The following is a 21,828-nucleotide window of genomic DNA, read 5'->3' as shown; positions in this document are numbered from 1 at the left end:
CTTCATCACAGGTTGAACGAGCAATCCATTGGATGTGTGAAAACTTGGGGTCTTTACTCTTCGTTGCAAATGTTTTTACATCCTTCACTTTGCTAGCGAATGCAGCGGCAACGCATGACCCCTTGTTGGGCATTATAGCTGCGTCAAAAGCATATCCTGGCCGGCCAGTGATGATGTACACTCCGTCTGACACGAGTCTCGTCAATAAAAGCAAAAGAGCGTTCCCTATTGTGGTAAAATTTGTAAGTTCCTCAGAAGTTCAAATATCTTGTGAATTTGTAGGTTTTCGGCTCGGAAACCCCTACGGCTGTGGAACGTCGCTTGAAAATCTGCGTGAATTTAATACTCAGAAAAGAATGGTATTTCTCCCGCCGTCTTGGCACAACGTTCCAGAGTCTATCAGACGCCACTTCGAACGCCTGGCGGCAGATCGGCCACGCAATAGTCGCGGCGGAGTCGCATGAAGTGGGACTGCGTGAGTTTCCACAAAGTCTCTGCCAAGTGGTCAGTGTGAGCGCCAATGACATCAACGCTCCTGACGACAGATTCCGGAGATGTGCCACTCGCAAAACGATTCTTCCGTCGCACCTGTTCGTTCTCGAGAGATCAGACGGAACGTTCCCTAAAGGACACAAATACAGCGCGATTGTGTCTGCTACTCGTGGTATCAAAGCTGACATTAAGACAAAGCCAGAAGCTTTGGCCTTAATAGCCGCTTACAAGACACTTAACAACACAATTTATCCGATTAAAATTGGCGACTGGCACGACGTACACTGGAAGCTCGTAGACCTAATGCTTGTGCCAGTTGGAATCGAGGCCTTCTTCAAAGGGGACATATTCGCTCATGCGCAATATTCTCCAGCACCGCTGTGCTTCTTCACTCCCTTAAGAAGCGCAACTGAAGTAATCTTCGTCGACTCTTTAGCTTCGCTTGTTCTGTTCATTGTTGCCGTCATGACTTTCGGCATGATGCTTGCAGTGTACTTTCATATCCGCTGGCGCATTCATTTCAGCAGTCTGCAACGTTCTAAATATTCGTGCCTCTTTCTGTTTTTCGCTTCCACCTTTCTCTTGAAAGGATTACCGACATCACTAGCCAACAGTCCAAGATTTCGCTGTCTGGCAACCGCTGCTTGGGTCCTTGGCATGATGGCGCTGGGAAATTACCTTCAGTCCAGTATCACGGCAGTTCGCACCACCACAACGACCCTGAAGAACATTAATTCTTTTCCGGAAATGAATCGCCAGATTGAAATGGGTAGAGTATGCCCATGCGTGAGCAGGGATTGGGAAAATTTAATTAGCAATCATTTCCGAGATCGCTTTTGGGAAGATTTTGAAAAGCTATTGGATTGGGAGAGGCGTTGTGGCATGTTGTTCTTGCACGACACTGACATCTCTCAGTGTTACCAGCGAGCAAGCGAAGGAACGCACGTGGCGCTCTCAGTCTGCACTGACGACGAAATGGCAGTCGCTTCGCAGTGGGGCCTCGTTCCGGGCGACCATCACTCGACGATCATACAGGCGACTGCAGTGCACACCCTTAACCCGCATAGGTAAGAAAAAAATTCCTTGAACACTCACTCGCCAATTAATGTGATACACCAGAGCACAGCTAAGGCGTGCTAACTGCGGGCTGGTTAACGCATTATGAATAGTTAACTTTTAAACTATTACCGTCAGGCTCCCTAATTACTGATAGGCATGTGGGACACCATAAGTAATATTTATATCATTTCGAAAACGCGGTTACCCTCGCCGCTGTTGCCGAACGAATTTCGCCGAGATCGCGCGAAAATACATGCTCTTTCAGAAGCTTGCAGGCAGAGTAAGTTCTTCCGTGCACCTTACTCGTCGAGATAGACAAAAATTGTTGGGCCACAGCGCCTAGAGTAATCGTGTTTTCTAAATTCGAAGAGCTGATATGGACATTAATTACGGTGTGCTACAGGCCTCTTAATAATTGTGTACCCTAAAGGTAATGGTTAAAAGTCAGTTATTCAATATTAGTTAAGCATCCTGATAGTTGGCACGCCTTACTTTTATTCTGATGTACTGCACCGCTAACAATACTACGCCGAAAAAATCGGGCTTCTAACTCAAAAAATCTTTTTTTAAAATTTGTTTAGTCTTAGGTTAAACAGCCCTTGCAGTATTATATCGCTATTATATGACCACTATCTTTCCTGCCATGGGAACCAGCAGCCCGCGCTCTTCGGCACGGGATGGCCCTCCAGGTGACTCCCGTGGCGACCACCCAATGGTTCTAACATCGCTCAAACGCCGCTATGAAGTTCTTTGACGATCCGTTTAGAGCTGTCCTCTATAGAGGTTTATGTCTTCTAGAAAAAAAGTTCAAAATGTCCTTTATAGATATCGCAAATGCTATAAATGCTGTTCAATTGTCTTATTCACCGGCTGGAGAGGAAAAAAAAAACTCGAAAACTTGTTACCACTGTGTAAGGCGAGATTCAGCGGCAGCTGCTTAGGTATTACTCGCCGTCCTCCTTCTGCAATTACCACACTTAGTTCATGCACTCCAGTAGCACATTCCTCCGCTCCCGCAATCCGTCCGCCTTCTACGGTAACAACCTTGCGGTTACGCACTAGGCTCTCGATATATTGTCCTTCCATAGTTACCCCTCCCCTACGCTGGGTGGTTCCTGTGGCAAACCCTCTCCGGTTGTACACTGTTACGCTCTCACCTTACCCTCCTCTTTCATCCCATGGCAACAACCCCCCAGTTACGCATCCCTCCACTCTCGCCATGCCCTCCTCCTTCCATGGTAACTACCCTTCCAATAGTTCCCATGGCAACCATCCACCGGTCACGCCTGCTACAGTACTACTCCCACTGCGCCGACACGGAGCCCAGGAACGGTCGCTTAACAGCTCTCGCTGTAAGCAGCCGAAAGATTTAGTTTTACATTCGCTCGTTATTGGCAAGCCGGTAAGGCTGCTGTCTATTACTAGTACTTGAATACCGACGTGCATGCTGGTACGTGTTCCCGCAGGTACCAGCACCGTCGGCTCGTTCAGGCCGTCGCGGAAGCAGGACTGGCAGTCCCTCACCGAAGACGGTCGGTGACAACGAAAGGCGGCGTCCCCGGCAAAGAAACGGAGCCACTTCATTTGTACCTTGGAGTCTACCTGCTGGGCTGCTTGTTGTCAAGTGCCGCTCTCGCTGGCGAGATCTTCATGCAGTCACGACTAAGGTCGAGCCTGCAGAACTTGGCGAAGAATGTGTTCGACAAGACAAAAACTTCATTTCAACTGGGGTGCCATAAACGATTAGGGAAGAAAACTTTCTAAGCCAGCATGGCATGATTCCACTACTTGTGTGACGGTAGCGGCAATAGCGTTGTAATGTAAGGACTAAGGTTTGATAAGGACCTGCAATAAAGTGAACAGTGTTTAGAAGCAGCTTCGAAATACAACAATGGAAACGACTTTTCATTCCACAGCGAAATCGAAGTCAGTTTGCAGGTAGATTCGAAAATTCAGCACGAAGTTTTTGGCTCCAATGGAGTAAAACTCTCTAACAACCGGGAATCCGTAACAAATCCGCATTCCTGCAGATTACTTAGAACAGTTTTGTATAAAAAAAAAGAACCAAAAGAACGAGGCGGTTTATGGCTAAGATTTTTTGGGTCCCTTAATTGCAGCAGACATTTTTTTCTTCGAACCGAACTGAAGTAGAGTGTACACCTGCTGTTGTAGCCAGTGTACTCCATCGTGGCGTTTGTAACATGCCAGCGTTTTTTGTATGTTGCTTGTACCTATGTTGGGACAGCACAGAGACGCGAGAGGCACAGAGTTCCAGCGTGCTATCACCTGGGAGAGGCATGTGCAGTAGTATATATTCACACCACGTCCCCATGTACAAATAGATTGGAGAAACTCATGAGTCTTTATTTGCCTTTCTTTGGCTTTTTCGTCTTTCAGCCCAACATTCCTTACCTCATGGCACCGGCGAACTGTGGGCTCCAAACGAAGCAGTTACTGCTCCTTTTCTTCGCTCATAGCTTGCTTGCTTCTCCTACTCCGAACGCATGCCAGTTGGATCCACTCACCTCCGAGAGGGCGAGCAGCGTAAACAAAATTTCAGAGAAATTTGGAGCCTGCGCTCAAGAAGAACAAAAAGCCTTGCCTATTCTGCATTTTCGGAACCCACTTGACAGGTCCGGCTCAGCTCTTAGGTCAGCTGCTGTGTCTTAGATACCACCAGCGCCTACAACAGCTACATTAAGGGAAGCAATTTTTTTTTCGCGTTTCATACGCCCATGCGCACGTGCTTTTCCTCTTATTACTGTGACTCCTCATATTATTATCGGTACTGTTGGGATCACGATTTTGACCGAGAGAATTAACACGCCATTACTAACTTTGTTCCTAGGTCTACCTATGCAGTAAACGCTTCATGTCAGAATGTGCACAAATGTTAGCACTGGTATTCAACACATCCCACTTGCTTATACAAGACCATACCTCTTGTATGATGTGGCTCGTCGCACCAACCACACTCCTCTAAGACCTTGAACTACCGCTCCTAACCCAACACGCGATTGATAGGCTCGACTAAAATTTGTGGACCGACTGCTTAAACGTCTAACTAAGCTTTTAGGACGAATACACAGAGGACATGAAAGTTAGCGCTTCTTAAATTTTAACGAAAGAAAATGCATAACCAACTAGCCCCGCAACGTGTTTTACTAAGTCTAACTAAGCGCAGAAAAAATTTTCTCCAGCACTACATACGACGTTGAATGGTGACTTGCACGTCCCCATTCGTGCGCATCAATTAAGTGCTTGCCAACTACCGTGTGGTCCCGAACTCCATCCTCAACGCGGTCGCTTAAAATCAGAACCAGGACACTGCGCATATTTTAAACTCGTATCCCACTCTTTGAAACTAAATGCATTCGTCACAGGTAGAAAACTAGCCATAAACACACGTAACCTTCAGTGCTATGCAAACTTGTTGTCACCACGCAAGGAGAATATGTGGATGTGTTTCCAAACATGCTCTTGCTTCTATAAGTGTGTGACAATAGCCTCAGTGTGAGACAACTTTTAAATAAAGAGAGAAAAAAAGCACTCTTCTGCTAGCCTCTTTTCTACCAGGAAGCAAGAACATGCTTCATATCAGCGCCTCTAAAACGAAATTCCTGTTATTCAGCTGACATCACCGAAGGCTACCCTCTATTCCGTATATCACTACTGCAAGTAGTAATATACGACAGGAACCATTACTGCAAGACAAAATATAATACCATCTGACAGTTCTCTACCTCTTGGTGTTCAATTAGACAATCATATGAAATATTGTGACCATATTTCTTATGTAAATAAGAAAATGGCACCTGGCATACGTATTCTTACCAAAGCACGCCCTACGTCAGCATTAACGCATAGATCGCATTGCATCATTCATTTATCCACAATCTCATCATGTACAGTTTAACATGCTGGGCAAATACGTACTGCTCTCACCTTGCTTCAACACAGGTCATTCAGAACAAAGCCGCAAGAATAATTGCGTCCAGTCTGTGTATTGTTAATGCTAGAACTCTTCTCCATATGAATAATATCCTGTTTCAGAGTTCATTCAATTTCATGTGAGTATTTTCCTCTCCAAACTTAAGAAAACTAATTACCACCTTTTCAGTTCCTATAATCTAACTTCAACAATTCAAATATTACCCGGTTTGCTTCTAAAACCAATTTACTCCTACCCAAAGTTCCCACTAACTACGGTAAGCAGACCAGTTTTCATCAGTATCATTATGGAAGGCCTTACCGCTCAACAATCAAAATTGATATACACTGCTTAATTTTAAAGCATTGTTTCAACATTAGCCTCCTCTATTATCAACTGAATGACTAATAAAAAAATACTGATTCCCATTCTATGAAAAAAAAAACGGTAAAAAGAGTGGTGAAAAAAGCCGTCTTCACGGGAGCTGGTGTCTGCAAAGCAGAAGCCTGTGCAGAAACACTGCATGATGAGCCTGCCGTTTCATTCGGACATGCAATCATCAGCCACCAACGCATCTCAAAAGTTTTAAGTGTGGTAGTAACAAAAGTAGAAAGATAGCATTTTGGCAATGGATCAAACCAAATTTTCAGTTTGCCATCGTTCCGGGCACACTCAATTATGGTTGGACATCGATTTTGGTCCAAGTCGGCCAAGGCGAAATTTTGAGGATGGTCCATGCCAAATTTTGTAAATACCCGGGCCACATTTGGAGGTCGTATCATGTCGGACACGCTCAAGTATGGTTGGACATCAGTTTTGGTTCAAATTCGCCAAGGTCAAATTTTGGGGGTGTCCCGGGTCAAATCTTGAACATCACTAGGGCTAATTTTGAAGCTGATCATCATGTGGACACGCTCAAGGATGGTTGTACATAGATTTTGGACCAAATCGACCTAGTTCAGTCTGTTGCTGAGCTGTGATTATCACGGTCAGATCAGGCACGGAATGATGAGCGAGTTATGCATTGATTAGAGCTAGTGCTCTAAAAACGAATGGCGCCTGTCACCCTCGTCCTTGTCTCGGTTTAACGGCAGACACACGGCTGCATATCGTAGCCGATGGCAGCCTGTGGTCAGGTCCCGTCGCCTGCTGTGACAGAGCACTGCGATGTATTTAACATTGGCTGCATAATACAGCCAGTAGCAGCCAATGGGAAGTCCGGTCGACAACCATCCAATTGCCGGGTGCTTCCCGCAGACGCTTGCAAGCCGCGGGTATATTGAAGTGACCAATGACAGAGGACCTAATGAACGCGAAATGAAGAGTGGAAAATATGCAGCTTATAGAATACGGCCCCTGTACTCGCCTCCTTCGACGCGCCTTGCACGGTGGGGAAGAGGAAGCGCAGCGACAGAGTGCAGTTTTGATTGGATGCTATGTCAACCACGCCTCATTCCTGCTCTTTGAACTTTCAGAAATATAAGTGGATGTGCAAATAAGGACGGCAATGGTGGTCTTACGAACATCTGTAGTTCGGATTCATGCAGAATGTAATCCAATATTTTGTGACAACAAAATTTTTTCTGCAGCTTCATTAAATTTTTGTGTGATGCAGCGGACAAAACATTCGTGCCCCTCTATTTTCGCAGCATGAAATTTCAGTTTGTTTTTTTTTAATTTATGCATGCATTCATATAAGAGCCGTGTTGATGACAATAATGGAACAAGAAACAACTGGGAGCTTCACGCTGAAATGTTTTATCAATATTGACCGTTTATTCGTGCCACCCCACGGCCACATTAATGTGCTCAAAAGTTTAATCTTAAACTAAGCAAGAGGAATTGGGTGAGCTCAGGGTGAGCTCACTAGCCCGTGAGCTCACCCTGTTCAAGAGGAATTGAGTATTCGTTCGGACCACAGCGGGAGTTTTTTAATTTCTTATCGCAATGATGGTTGCATTGAGGAGAAAATTTCGAATGAAACTACGAAACCCATCCACATTGAAGCCCCGTGTGAAACATCAGCACAGTTAGTACATTTCTAACGGAGTTCTCCGACCAAACAGATGCGCCGCTTTCGAATCCGAAAACCGAGAAAGAACGCCAGACGTCACAGCGGAATTGTGCAAGTGGAGGCCGCCTCAGAATCACCCACTATACCTCCTCCCCCCCCCCCCCCCCCCCCAAAAGGCAGATTCTTTGCGATGGATCGCTTGCGTCTGCGCTTCGGTAAAACGCCCGCGCAGACTAGAAATAGGCTCCGTGGGCAGCCACAGACTGCAAACCGAACTGCTGATCGCGATCAAGCACGCATGCAGTGTGTGCTGTTCGGCGCGTTGTGGGGTGTCGTGAAGTGTACACGTAAACTTCGAGAGAACCTTGAAAGCATGCGATTGTGACCATAAATGAGGCGTTGTCCAGCGCACACTTCATAAGTTCTCATGGTTTGCCAGAGGGTAGCATCCTCGGCCCCGTTCTTTCCAGTTTGTGTGCGAATGATGCAGGTATAGAGGAAAGTTTCATCCGCTGCATTTATAAATTGTGCAGCTGATGCAAGAGACTTTTTTACAAAATAATCAAGCAATCAGGTGTCAGCCACACAAAAAGTAGCACTGGCTATGCTTGATAAATGAATGCAAAAAATACGCTGCTGATATACGCGGAGAAAACGAAAGCTCTGTTTTTTTTTTCAAACTTGAAACGAAAACATGCATGCAAGACAAACAAAATTCCAGCACTGCCACTGCCAATTCCTGCAGAAATTGTGCCTACCTTTATGACTCTATGCTACACTTTTCAAGGCCGAATCTCCTAGGATCGCCAAGTTGAAGCCATTAAAGAAATATCAAACAGCATGCACAGTTTCTCGCAATCGCAAATCAACCTTCGGAACAATGTTAAGCTTTTTGAAATGCCCTTTTCTCCTCTAGACTTAATTACTGTCACTTGGTTACGTACAGCAACTGCAAAATCAAATCCAGAAACTCTTCTCACTCAGCATCAAAAGCTTAGCTATGCACTATCATGCACAAAACGACACTTCTAGCAATGAAATGTTCTGACTACCAAATTTGCAAGTTGTTAAAGTAAGAAACAAAATATTACAATGGTTTTATTCATAAAATTCCTAAGCGCACAATAATGTAGAATCTGCAAGACGCATTATTTCGAGCCTTGGAAGGTTAAAATAAGCGGAACAACAAGCGGACTACAAGTGCTGCAAAGCTAATTACAGTTTACGCGCTTGAAACACGCAGCCTGCGAACAAACACCAGGTTGAAGACATTGGGCGATCTTTTCTTGAAAATCTATTATTTGCCATTATATTTTACTTCTATGTTCAAAATTCTGTTTTTCTTGCATATGATACACAAGTGCAATGTCGTTCCCACACAATCTAAAATTCTTACCATGCAATGCACCTGTTAATATGCGAATATCATATACTTTCACGCTTTTCTTTTGCTCTCAGTAGCACTTAGTGGACTCCACATGCTTAAGACCCTTCGTTTTTCTTCAACACTTTGTAAAGTTTTAGCTGGAACATCTGGTATATATCTCCGTGAATTACAAGATGCCTACGCCTGTGCAATCATTGCTTTTCGAATAGAAGAGACTTGCACTTCTCATCACTTCAATTTCTCTCTACTCTATGTACAAGATGCGTGGCGCTCAAGGTCTATTAGGGAGCCGAACGCAAATTGCTCATAAAGAGATAGTTCTGAATGTAGAAAAGGGAGAGGAGAGAATGTCTTGCAAACCGCGGGTGCTGGCACGAGCTTACATGTAGTCTGCCGAAGCCTTCAATTTCTGCTGCCCAATGAGTGAGGAAGATGGCGTAGCTATTGCAAATGACTAGCTTAGTTCGATGTAAGCCACCATAGCTGTGCAACCCGCTTGTTTAGGAGATTTAGAAACTCATGCTGGCAGTGCTTCGTGAAACTATTGAAAAAATCTGTACTGAGAGAGAGTTTGTACGCAAGATAGCTCCTATTCCTCTTTCTAGGATCCCTTGTTCCCGCACGGGCATGCTTCGTAAAATTGGCGCGCTACTTCCAACACGTCAAATATTCCCGCGTGTGTAATGAAATATCGCCTGATTATGACCAAAATAAAACTCTCTAATTGAGCCTTCCAAATCTACTCCACTTTGGGGGATTCCCTCAGGAAAATTGAACTACAATTAACTTTTTAGGCCTCTTTTCCTGTTCAAACTAAAAAATAAAACAAAATGGTTGCCGTTATGTTTAGTTTATTGAATCGCCCTATTTCAGTGAATCCCTTCTTGCAGCCTTGGTGCTTCGTACGCACAAATACGCAGCCAAAACTACGTGCACATCAAGTGGCAGCTCGCAGATAGAAATCCTGGAGGAAAAAATATGAACTGCCGTCAATATTTTTCGAGTGTTACTGGAACGAAAAATGCCGGGCGCTGCGGAAATTGCGCTTTCAAAACAGCCGAATTTGACACAGCTCTACATGGCACAGCCTGGCAGTTCTTGGCGAGTGCAATCGACTAATTCGATAAGTAGATATAGATTGGACAATTTTTAGGGAATGCACCGACGTCTGGTGTCGGACGGTGTTCAAGCAAAAGACATCGAACAAAATAATCGATAAATGTCGCCATGCGTTTGTTAGCACCACCCTCCAAAAAAACTGCTTTGCACACAGTGGCGTTATTTTTACTAACACTTTACTTTTCCTCATTTTTCCTAAGTAGCCACAGGGGCACGTCGAACGCAGCCCTTGGATTCGACCGCTTCAGGCATCGTGAGCATGCAGCCCGAAAGCGACGCGCGCGCGCACAGCGCGATCGCTGCGGGAGCTGGGCACCTCCCGAACTCCCTTGCGGATCGCCGCAGAAAAAATCAGGTTTTGTTTGCGCTCGAACATATGTGTCTTATTCTAACTTAAAGAACCTCGCCAGAATTGACAAGCTCTGTTGAAGGTATAATGAGTACAGTGGTTGTGATCACGAATCTCATGACTAGAATTTTCTTAAGAGACGAAACCATTGACAGATGAGGTACAGAGTCGATCACACTTGTCTAGAGCAGTCGAGCGGTGTACTGGGGAGCAAATGAAGTTAAATCTTGTCGCAGCTGCTTTGATGGGGATAAGGCGCTGGTGCCTGTGTGGTGCACATATCTATTAAACATCTCCCCAACGCAAGTATTGTCATTTTCTTCAAATTTAAGCAGCGCTAACTTTTAAGACGAATGCACACGAATACACAATCTGTAGCATTATCTGTGCCACCGCCTCTACTCTGTGGGTCCGAAGTGGAGAAAATGTTTTTTCTACTTGCTAGGCTCCTTTCCTACGGCATCCAGAATTCTTCTTTCAACTCCTACGCGCTTTTGCACGTCCGGAGGTGGTGTAAGCGCGTTTCAAGAAAAAAAACAAAAAAGGAAACACCCTTACTGTTTGCTAGCGCTATGTAAGCGCGATGCACTGGGTGGACACTTCATTGCCATCTTGATTCCAAACTTTTGTCAGATGGTGCTGCTGAACTTGAAAGAAACGAGATCACAGACCAAAGGAAACACTTAAGCTAAAGATAGCAGCACGCATGTACCGAATGCTTATCTACCCTGACCTGTCTGCTACGAACTGATACGGGACGCAAAACTGGCTAGTTGGCTAGTACTGGCGTTCACCGCAATGAGGAGCGGTCGTAAAGCAGTTGATGGCAGCTAGCTGAGCCCTGCTACTGCTATGAGAACAAGGGAGGGGGCTGAACTTGATTTCGGGAGGGGGGAAAGCCTCCCCCCCCCCTTTGAATATGTGCCTGGCTCCCGGATCTAATGTATGACGACATTGTAGTAATAGCGGATAGCCAGGAAGATTTACAGACTCGGGTTAATACTTGCGGGAAAGAAAGATGTTCTAGGCTTTACTTTGAGCGCCATTAGCTCAGGTTCTAAGACATTTAACGATTCCCCTTATCCCGTGCTTTCAATGCAATGACAATAGCTACCCAGGCTGGCATAATACGAATATCTTTGGTATGGGCAAACGGAAAGCATACATACATATATAATTACATACATACATACATACATACATACATACATACATACATACATACATACATACATACATACATACATACATACATACATACATACATACATACATACATACACATACATACATACATACATACATACATACATACATACATACATACATACATACATACATACATACATACATACATACATACATACATACATACATACATACATACATACATACATACATACATACATACATACATACATACATACATACATACATACATACATACATACATACATACATACATACATACATGCATGCATGCATGCATGCGAAAAGCACGATCAGGTTTGTACAGAAAAACAGCAAATAGGTGCCGCTATAATTAAGCGTGGGGCATTATAGGGGTAAGAATTAAGAGCTAAGTGGTATTTAGAAAGAAATAATGGCGTTTAGAAATGTGGTTTTGTGCCTAAGGGCAGAAGTTCTGTCGAGGATAGAAATGAGCGACGGGTTTGCAGATTAGCACTAAGTCAAATCAGCAAAACCACAAATTAGGCCGTGCAGTGAGACATGGCCTAGGCATGGTTTAAAGCACAGGGAGCTCGAGAGGTAAATATTATACCAAGAAGTCCCGAGGAAATTCGACGATAGCAGAAGGGTAGTCAAACATTTTCACAATTATGCACAGAGAGCGTGGACGCACAGTTCCAGAAAAGGACTACAAAAATAACCAGTAACTATGCAAGAAACTAGGGCAGAGAAATAAAATGCTTTGAACGACAGGATGAAAAACGCAAATGGTAAGAACTGGATTTATACAATGTAGAAAAAACATAAAATGAAAACGCAAATCAGGAAAGGATGCATCTAGGACATCTAAAGATCCCGCATCATTTTAAATGAGATCAGGGTGTCTTAGAACGCGAGGCTACGAAAAGAAATTTAACCATGAAAATCGCACACGTGGATTATGCGGAAAACCTGTGGTAACAATCGAAAACATTTTACTAGAATGTGACAATACCCATCCAAACGTTGGTAGAGGCACTGTCACTCTCTCTGAGACTTTAGTCTTGAGATGACAAAGGCAACATTAATCAATCTGTGATCAACGTCAAAAAAAGCGTTAGAAACACCAGGGGCTCAAAAGCAAGGGATGGATAGATATGGATATAAGTTCAGGAATAAAATTTCGTCAAGCGTAAAATCAATCGACTGCACATGTAAAAAAATGGCGAACATAAATAAATAACACCGTTAAATTTGGAAAATTGCTCAAAGAAATATAAAAAAGAAATACTGACCATGGTGGCACCTTTCACTGCCACCATAACTCTACAGCATCCCTACTTCGATTTATGGTAACCCAGTTATCTAACCTGAAATCAGTTCTTTTACAACGCTTGGACGCTTAATCGAAATGGCGAGTACACGTTGTTGTGGCGTGCTCCAGTGGAACTGCATAGGCCTCTCCTCAACGCTGCGAGAGCTCAGATATCGACTTCGCATGAACAAGCTCCAGGTGTGGGCCCTGCTACTGCAGGAGACCAATGCCTTGCCATCCATTCCGGGCTTTAATGGATACATGTCTCCTTCAGTGAACGACCGCCGTGTGCACACTGCAGCCCCTCCAGGAAAGGCGGCGGTATATGTTGATACGCGCTTTCCTCAAGTTCGCCTCTCCCTGGAAATCTGGTGTACCTCATACCAGAAGGTAGTAGCAGTGGCCGTGAAGTTTCCCGAGGCTGCTGTGGTGGTCGTGTCATACTACATAAGGCCCGCCGGTGGAGCTTCTTCCCGCATTAATCTAGGGTGGTTATTAGTTCTCCGGCAACAACGCCCAGGCTGCCCTGTTTTAGTCGGTGGTGACTTTAACGCCCCTCACCCAGACTGGGGATACCCCACTTCTAGCCCCCGTGGTAGGCGTGTGCGGGACGCCTTCGCGGATGCGTTGCTTGTTTTACTCAGCCATCCCAATTCAGCAACGCGGGCTGTACGCCATGCTCGCAGTCCAACATAAGCTCCGGACCTTTCGTGGTGGTCAGGTCCCGGCACTCCCTCGTGGCACGTGGAGCCTGATTGCTGGGGTAGTGACCACCACCCTATCATCATCAGTCTTCATCCGTTACGGGCCCGCCGATTACGCCGTTGGTGTTCTTTGGTCAATTGGGACACCTTTTGCACAACCCTCGAAGATCTCACTCTGGAGTTATCTACACTACTTATGGACTGCATACAAACTGCGCTTAATAAGGCTACAACTGTCACCTGGACAGACGTCAATCGCCCGGCGCCGGATGTGGGTCTGCTTAATTTGTGGGCTGCTCGCCGACAAGCGGAGAGGGCAGCCTCCGGAGACTCGGCTTCTGCACAAGCACGCACAAGGCTGAATTACCTTAAGACCAAGGCTCGCAGAATGAACGTGATCTCTCGCGAAGGCAGTGGTATGCGTGGTGTGAGCAGTTTTCAACAAAGTCATCGAATGCTTCTCTGTGACGAACATTTCGCGCTATGGAACACGGTTCCCGTCGTCCTGACGCAGCGGCCACAGCATGCTTCGCTGCTAACTTAGCTCCAGATGATTTCGCAAGAGAAGCAGCGCGGAAGATTTTCCCCCAAGTATGATGTGTTGCCTCCAAGGATCACAGAAGCCCCTTGGCTGGCATTCCGGCATATGTCGACAGGCTACCATCTACAGCCGACGCCGAGGGAATCGCAAGCCCATTTTCCATGCCCGAGTTACTTGCAGAAATAGATGAGGCCCGTCGGAAAACTGCACCCGGCCCGGACTCTATTCCGCACGAGGTGCACAAGAACTTGACTACCGCTGTACTCCCTCAACTCCTCGCCACCATCAACAAGGTATGGATAGAAGGCGTCGTACCAGAAACGTGGAAATCGGCTATTGTGATCCCTATCCCAAAGCCGGGGAAGCCGCCGACAGACCTTGGTAATTTCCGGACTATATCGCTTACGCCCGCTCTGTGCAAGCTTACAGAAAATATGCTTGCCACACGATTGTCGTGGTGGCTTGAGCACCATGGTTCCTATCACCCCGCCCAAATCGGCTTTCGGACCTCCATAGGTACAGATCTAGCTATGGACTGGCGGTCTTGGCGTCAACAGTTGTAGCATCAACTCGTAGTCATAATGTACGTACCGTACTGGCCATGGACGTTGAAGAGGCGTACGATAATATCAGTCATGCTGCTATCCTGGAATCCCTTGACATGCTGCATTTCCCCATTAGGGTGCCCAATATTGTAAAATCCTATCTGGAAGGCCGACACTTTGCCATACGCCTCACTGGTGAGACCGTTGGATCTTTCGTGCCTCTTCGTGGCGTACCCCAGGAATCTGTATTATCGCCAACTTTTATTGAATATTACTTTTATCCCCCTTGCTTGGCGCTTACATGATGTGTCTGAAATTAAGTTTTTATTGTACGCTGATGACATCACTGTGTGGAGCACCCACCACGACCTGTTGACTCAAGCCTCCGCCCTACAATTAGCCCTAGATATAACGTCGACTTATGCTTCTTCAATTGGTCTTCAGCTTTCAGTGAGCAAAACTACGTACGTGTCAGTTGCCAACCGCTGGTGACGCCGTAAACTCGCTGCGACACCAATTCGTCTCCATCTATCCGGAACTGCACTTCAACAAAGTTCGACCGTAAAAATCTTGGGCTTGACAATATACGAGTCAGGAAAAGGGATTGCTTGGCTTTCGTGAGCTAAAAAGCAAGCAAAAAATTCAGGCGTTAGGTCTGATTAGACGCATTGCTCCTAAAACAGCCTGCGCCCGATCTCATGTTGCACGGCAATTGGTGCGAGCGGTTGTGCAACCGCGCCTTGTTTACCAAGCCCAATTCAAGCATTTGACGAGAGCTCAATGGGATCGCCTTGAAGCTGTCAATCGAGAGGCAATGAGGGTCATCACTTGCCTTCCCCGCATCACCCCGATCGTGGCGCTCCAAGAACTTGCGCAGCTGAATACACAGATGAGCTTGTGCAGCAAAGACTTTATGCTCGGCGGCTCAAGTCTAACCTTACACACGCAACGTGTGCACTCAGGGCATATTCTTCATCGCACTCCATTCTACAGCCGCCTCCACCTGTTCTCCCGCCCTGGCATTTTGTGCAGCTAAGTACCCTCGCGGCGGCGTCGCTTCGCGAACGAATTACACAACAAGACGCCCATCTGCCGCAGGACTCCATCGTTTTATACGTTGACGCAAGCATCCAGGCCTGCGAAACCGCTACTGCAATTTACTGCCCTTCCATGCCTGCCCTGAATAAAACGTCCAGGTTTCGCTTCCCAGAAACTCCAACCTCCTTTTGTGCGGAGATACTTGCCGTTCAAGAGGCACTTTGCTCTGTGGCCGCCGTTCCCCTGCTACCTACGGCTCGCATTGTCATCCGCACCGACGCCCTTCACGTCATAGGCCTACTTCGACGCGTCATCCGCACCCCAGGCATTTGCCAGGAGATCCATCGTCTCGCGGCACGCATCCCGCAGCCAAACCGAATTGAGTGGGTCCCACGAGACCTGCTGAGCTCGCAAAGCCGTGCAGATTCTGCGACCCGCCTTGTGACCCCAACCTTGTCTCCGCAGTCTCCGCCTCGTGTCCTCACTCTGGACGACACCACCCTCCTTTTAACAAAGAAGGAACACCTCCGGCGCCGCACACGCGCTCTGATCCCTCCGTGTGCGGTAACCCTCCCCCGTGGTCTTATCCGTGCTGAGGAGGTTGCGCTTCGGAGGATCCGGGTAAGGGTTGCCCTAACTCCGGCCGTGCCACGAAAGTGGCTGCAATTCAAAGGTTTATATCCCCGCCCCAGCTGTCCGGTTTGAAAGAACCGAAATCTTGAGGCTGACATTCACCACCTGCTGTGGGTTTGCTCCGCGTTGAAACCGAGAAGAAACCGAGATCTTTCGCCGAACAATAGTGCTTCATACAACGCTTGGACACAAGGACCTCATCATCGTTCACTGCTCGATTTCATTAGATCAGCGAACCTTTTCTCATTTATTTAGGCATCCTCATCTATCATTACGTACCGTTCTATGTCCGGAGGCAATCAACATCACATTAAAAAAAAAGGCGACGCTCTTAACATTTACACATCCACCAACGGTGGAGGCGCTTGGCGGGCGCACGGTTTCTATAGGCACCTAGCTGAAAGCAGTCCACCTTTGGCGCCGTTCACATTTTGCTTTTCTCATATTAAAGTAGCTGTTTGTCAAGTGTACTTTGTTCATGTCGCAGAGTTCACACGTGTTGTGCCAGCCAGCACACCGACGCTGCACCATGCGGTATTAAAATTAAGATGAACATTTTTCTGTTAGGACATTGTTTGGTAGCTGACAGCAGACAGTGCTTCTACTTTTAACGCGATAGCCTTAGAGGCTCCGTTCTACAGAATATCCGGTGTCGACGTTGTCCGCATTGTGAGCGAAGAATCATGGACGTGAGTCTGGCAGGTGGCCCCCAGAAAGCAGCCTAGGAAGCAGGTTGGTGTCATGTGACCTTGTGGCGTCATCACAACTTGCCCACTGTGTAGTGAGTAAACTTCCCACTATGGCGGGTGGCAGTTCATGATTTTTCGCTGAGGAACAGCAATTTGGAACAGCATAAGCTCCACCGCTGGGAGCACCTGCCATCGCAGGGCAGCAGAGCATCGCTTTGCCGCTGCACCACTGCGCCAGGAGGGGTACGAGGACTCCCAGTCATCTGAGTGTAAAGCTGAGAAGGGCCTTCTGCGTATGTGGGAATGAACCCATTAAGGCTATCACCTCAAATCCTTAAGGCAGAGCTTAAGTGTCCCCGCCCATTTGTATAAGTATCACATGTGACCTAAATCTGTTCGTGCCGGTTGCTGCTATGGCTATCTTTCCTTCTCATTGCTTTCAATGCTCGCCGAAAGCGATGTTTTTTTTCTGTGCCTCGTCGTTCTCTACCTACCATTTTCCCCCGATTTCGTTCTACTGAGCTGGCCTTCATCTATTTTTTTCGGGTTAACCGCACTAATCCTCTCTGGATGCCAGCTGTCGCGGCCCCTGCCTGGGCAAGTCTTTTCAAGTTCACGTTCTCTGTTTCACCACCCTCTTCCCCACACCTTTCTGTCCCTCGCTGGTGCTTCCCTCCGGGAGCAAAAGCACTAACTACCCTGTCAATGATGAACGCATTACTAAGGCGAAAATGAATCCTCTCGTCGAAAGGTCGGCTTCCGGACTGAGGCTCCCTCTTTATTCCTTTAACTCATTAAGTCTTGAGCCTCATTCATGGTCCATCAGAAATATATTACCGACGAATTCACGGTAGAGCGCATCAAAGTATTTTTTTTATATTCTACCGCAGCCACTGGCGCTTAGATGCCGATGGTGGCGGTCGGCGGAATGAGGGCCTGCGGGCCCGCCGCGGCGGCAGTGGCTGCGGCCACGCTCGCCTCCTTCCGCGTCACGCTCATGAATATCTGCTCCAGCGAGGTGTCCGCGATGAAGAACTCCTGCAGCTTGAACTTCTTCTTGATGCGCGCCACGGTGGAGAACATCTCGCTCCACGCCATCTCCACCCGCGACATGCGGAACTCCAGCAGACCCTGCGCACACGGAGTTCAGGTGCATTGAGGGCGACATCGCATTTTATTTCTTTTTTATTCCGCAGCGTGGTTCTTCAAATCATAAATGGTTAATCAAGGCGGAATTGAGAAAATGATATTCTATGCGCTTCAACATCGGGCTCATCAATCGCAGTGGTAGCATATACGCCACATGTGAATGCGCATGGTGACACACAGCGAAAAGCAGTTTCTTTTATATGATGTCAAGCCGGAGCGAGCGCTGTGATTCTCATTCTAACCTGCTCTAATACACACAAGCACTAAAGGCTGCGTTCTGGTTGCCTAGTGCCTGCAGACTTCCTCGTCATGTGTAACTTCTCAGGCAACCTTTTCATGCCAGCATAGCGTGAATTGTTAAGTGAAGAAAAACATAAGGAATTAAAAAATGAGAAGCATGACATGCTCGCACTCTTCATTCCTTCTCTTCATGCAACTTTAGCTATTGATCTTTTGTAGTGTCATACGTGAAGTTTTCCGTCGCGCTCATTCCCTGACATTTTAAGTCAACTACGTACCACTGTGTTAAAGCTTAAAAACATGGTTTTCACAGGGCTTCGTTCAGGTCACCTCTGTCAGCGTACTCAAGCGTGCATGAAAATGAACTGTTATTGGGTTCTGTTTTAATTTGCAGCGTTTTTCGTGCTTCAGTGCCTATTATTCACCGCCGAAGAATATCCTCGGTATAACCGCAGTAGATTAATACTTCAAAAATTAGAACAAAAACACACCATGTACAGTAAAGCATTTTCTTTCCTGTTCTGAGGCGGTCTATGATTTGTTGGTACCTTACTTTGGGTTGTGTTTCTATACGGGAAGTTCGTTGCGTCTAACTTTAAATGAGCTGTCGGGAGTACACGTTCCCAGTACTACAGATTGGTTTGCAGAAACGTATCAGCTGCGACCAGGGGAAAGGAACTCAGGCAGTAATGGCCCAATTTGAGTCGTTTCTCATAGCAGGGACACCGCTAAATATCAGTCGGAAGCAGGCTGTACCTAGAAACCTTCCAAAACACGTAACTGCGAAGTAGGCGCCGCATCGCACAGAAAGTAAAGCAAAGTGCTTCGGAGGTTGTCTCATCGGGCCATAGTAGTAGCTCAAGGGTAGTCTCATTAATATAATGCTTCTGTCGCTCGTTTTACAACACGGATATGGTCCTACCTTCTCGATGCACTTCTCAAGCTGAGAGTTCCGCTCACCGGAGTCTGTCTCTCACCTCGTAGCTGTGAACGAGCTGGGCCTCTCGGAAGCTCTTGCGCACGGCCTGGGCCACGTCTCGCTGGTAGGCGAAGTCTTGCTTGCGGTCCGGGTACGTCTTCACGGTGATGGTGTAGCCCTTGCCGAACTTGCCTTTCAGGTGCTGAAGTGAACCCAGGCACTGAAGCTTCCCCTCTCCCAGGATGGCGATGCGGCTGCAGAGGAACTCCACATCCGACAATCTGCAAGTCAAATGAAATCATTTACAACAGTAATGCTGGATTTAAAGCATTCCTAAGAGAATGCCTTTTTAATGCCTATACTGCTTGGAATGTGCGTAGGACGTACAACTGCAAAATAGCGAAGCGCGCCTTATGGAAGTAGCAGAAAATAATTTTCGTCTACCCATTTACGTGAACGTACCGGGCGCCTGCGGCCAATATTATTACGGCAGCAGTGCGAAAAATGGAAATAATTACAAGAAAAAGGTGACATGAAGAGGGAAAAGAACATTTCGTGACTTCAGAAACTGAGAGAATGCTATGCTAGACGCGATGAGTTGAAGTACGTTAACTATAAAGCCCATTCGCCCCATTCAACATCATCTTGCAGTTCCTTCTAGAACGGCCGCTTTCCAGCGCTCGGGGGTGTGCTTTTTATTTTCTTAAGTTTTTCATAAGCTCAAAACTGAGCGGTACATTTGTATAGAAATAAGCACTGGTCACAATTTTGTACTTATGCATACAGGTACAATACCTATCACTGCAAGCGTCTGGTGATATTCCATATCGTAAGTATGCTAATTTTGAAAAAAGAATATCTCTTCTGACTTTCTTTTCTGCAGCAGTCTATAAAAACTCTGCAAATTCCTCTTCATTGCATTATAGCATTTTTGCATGATTTCTTGCTGTTAATCGAAATTAATGACATCCAGAGTCCTGGAATTTCGCAAGTACTAGCGGTTAGCGCGTCATAATTTTCACTGTGGCTATAATTTACGCAACAGTTTTATCGCTCAAGGCTTGCTTGTGGTTTATTAAGCAATTAGAAATGACGCGCCTGTCCTTGATTCGCCGAGCTCATGTGACCGGGGATTCTCCAGGCGAAGCTAGAGGTCATTCAAGCTAGAGGTGTCTCTATGCGTTGGTCGTGAGATTCTTTCCGTACCAGTAGCTATCTAGAACTACCTGAAGACAGTTTAGGCCACGGCAAATTCAAAACACGTCAAATTGCAGTAGGCGGCCACAAACATGTATCACGCCACGTATGCACAAGTCACGTAGATACAACCCTTTAAGACGTTATTTTGCGTTTACCAGGTGACCTTTATTCAGGTAACCACTTGCTAAAGAAATTCCAACAACCTATGGTCACCCAAAGAAATTATCCTGCAGTGAAACGTGAACCAAACACTGAGAAACTGTAACGATGATTACGAAATTATAACGTGCTTGTCGCGACAAAAACAAATATATGATCGAGGGACCATGTAACCACTTATTCTTTCCCTAGCAGCGGGAAGAGAAACCCAGGATAAAATTAATACAGTCAGGCTGGGCCTGTTCAGAGAAGAACGATAACGGAAGCGCCATAACCGATTTTTGTTTTCAATAAATTTTTTTGAAGTGATGGGACAATATGTTCACTCAAGGAAATCGTAATTAGTTTTCCAAGGAACTCTTTAGTTTTCATGGAAGAAGTCGTATATCACGCTAAGCAGAAAAGAAATCGCTACTTTGGAGCCCCGCAGAAAGTAAATAAAATTTTGTGGGACCTCATTATTTTGTCAGAAATTGTATGCAATCTTTCCTGATGGAAGCAACGCAAAAATATTTTTGGCAGGTATAGTTCTGCAGCAAAAAAATTGCTACCATTGCTGAAATTGTAAAGCATTCCGATAAGGGCAATTTTTAGAACAATACTGGGACAACAAGGGGTACGAAATTGAGGCTGAAATTTTTTTCAGTAAAACCAGATCCTGTTTCTATCGGCGGATAAAATTTGGACTTCCGGAACAGGCAGATTATTTTTAATTAGGCGTTGAATTCATCTTTAATACGAAAATTTCGAAAAAGGCGAACTTTACGAACATTTTTTTTTTTTTTTCATTTCTCCGGAACACCGTCAGTACCTGGTAATTGTAGTTGAAAAGTGTTTCATTATATTCGTGTAAATATATAATTAAAGCTAAATAGGCGTTGAATAAACCTCTCCCTGATGTAAACAGTGTGACGTCAAAAAGGTGTGCCCTGATGGGCAAAATCGTCGACTTTCGGTTCTGTACCGGTTTTTAGGGTGCCGAGCGCTCCCCCACCACCTTTGTTCCCCGATTCGAAACGCTTGCGGCCTTTCTTCTCCTGGTGTCAGCCTTCTCGGTACGGCGCATGTTTCGCCCATCGGACCAGAAACACGTGCGCTGATGACGTAGGCCGGGAGAGGTCTATTCATCTATAATACGAAAATTTCGAAAACAGCGAACTTTGTGAACATTTTTT

At 46.0% G+C, this 21,828-nt stretch overlaps 1 protein-coding gene across 1 annotated transcript in view; it reads right to left on the bottom strand.

Annotated features, from left to right (window-relative positions):
• Positions 1-17,797: 17,797 nt before the first annotated feature.
• Positions 17,798-21,828, bottom strand: part of LOC149343362 (phospholipid-transporting ATPase ABCA3-like) — a 67,658-nt gene continuing 63,627 nt past the window's right edge. Inside the window, exons 22-23 of the mRNA XM_089546944.1 lie at positions 19,353-19,575; positions 17,798-18,117 (exon numbers count right to left, since the gene is read on the bottom strand). Coding sequence (XP_089403070.1) covers positions 17,887-18,117; positions 19,353-19,575 — 454 coding nt within the window. The 3' untranslated portion in view covers positions 17,798-17,886. The remainder of the gene's footprint in view (positions 18,118-19,352; positions 19,576-21,828) is intronic.

Source organism: Amblyomma mixtum, chromosome 5 (genome assembly GCF_055824585.1).
Source record: "Amblyomma mixtum isolate Tamu chromosome 5, ASM5582458v1, whole genome shotgun sequence".
NCBI lineage: Eukaryota > Metazoa > Arthropoda > Arachnida > Ixodida > Ixodidae > Amblyomma > Amblyomma mixtum.
This window is presented reverse-complemented; position numbering and strand designations above follow the sequence as displayed.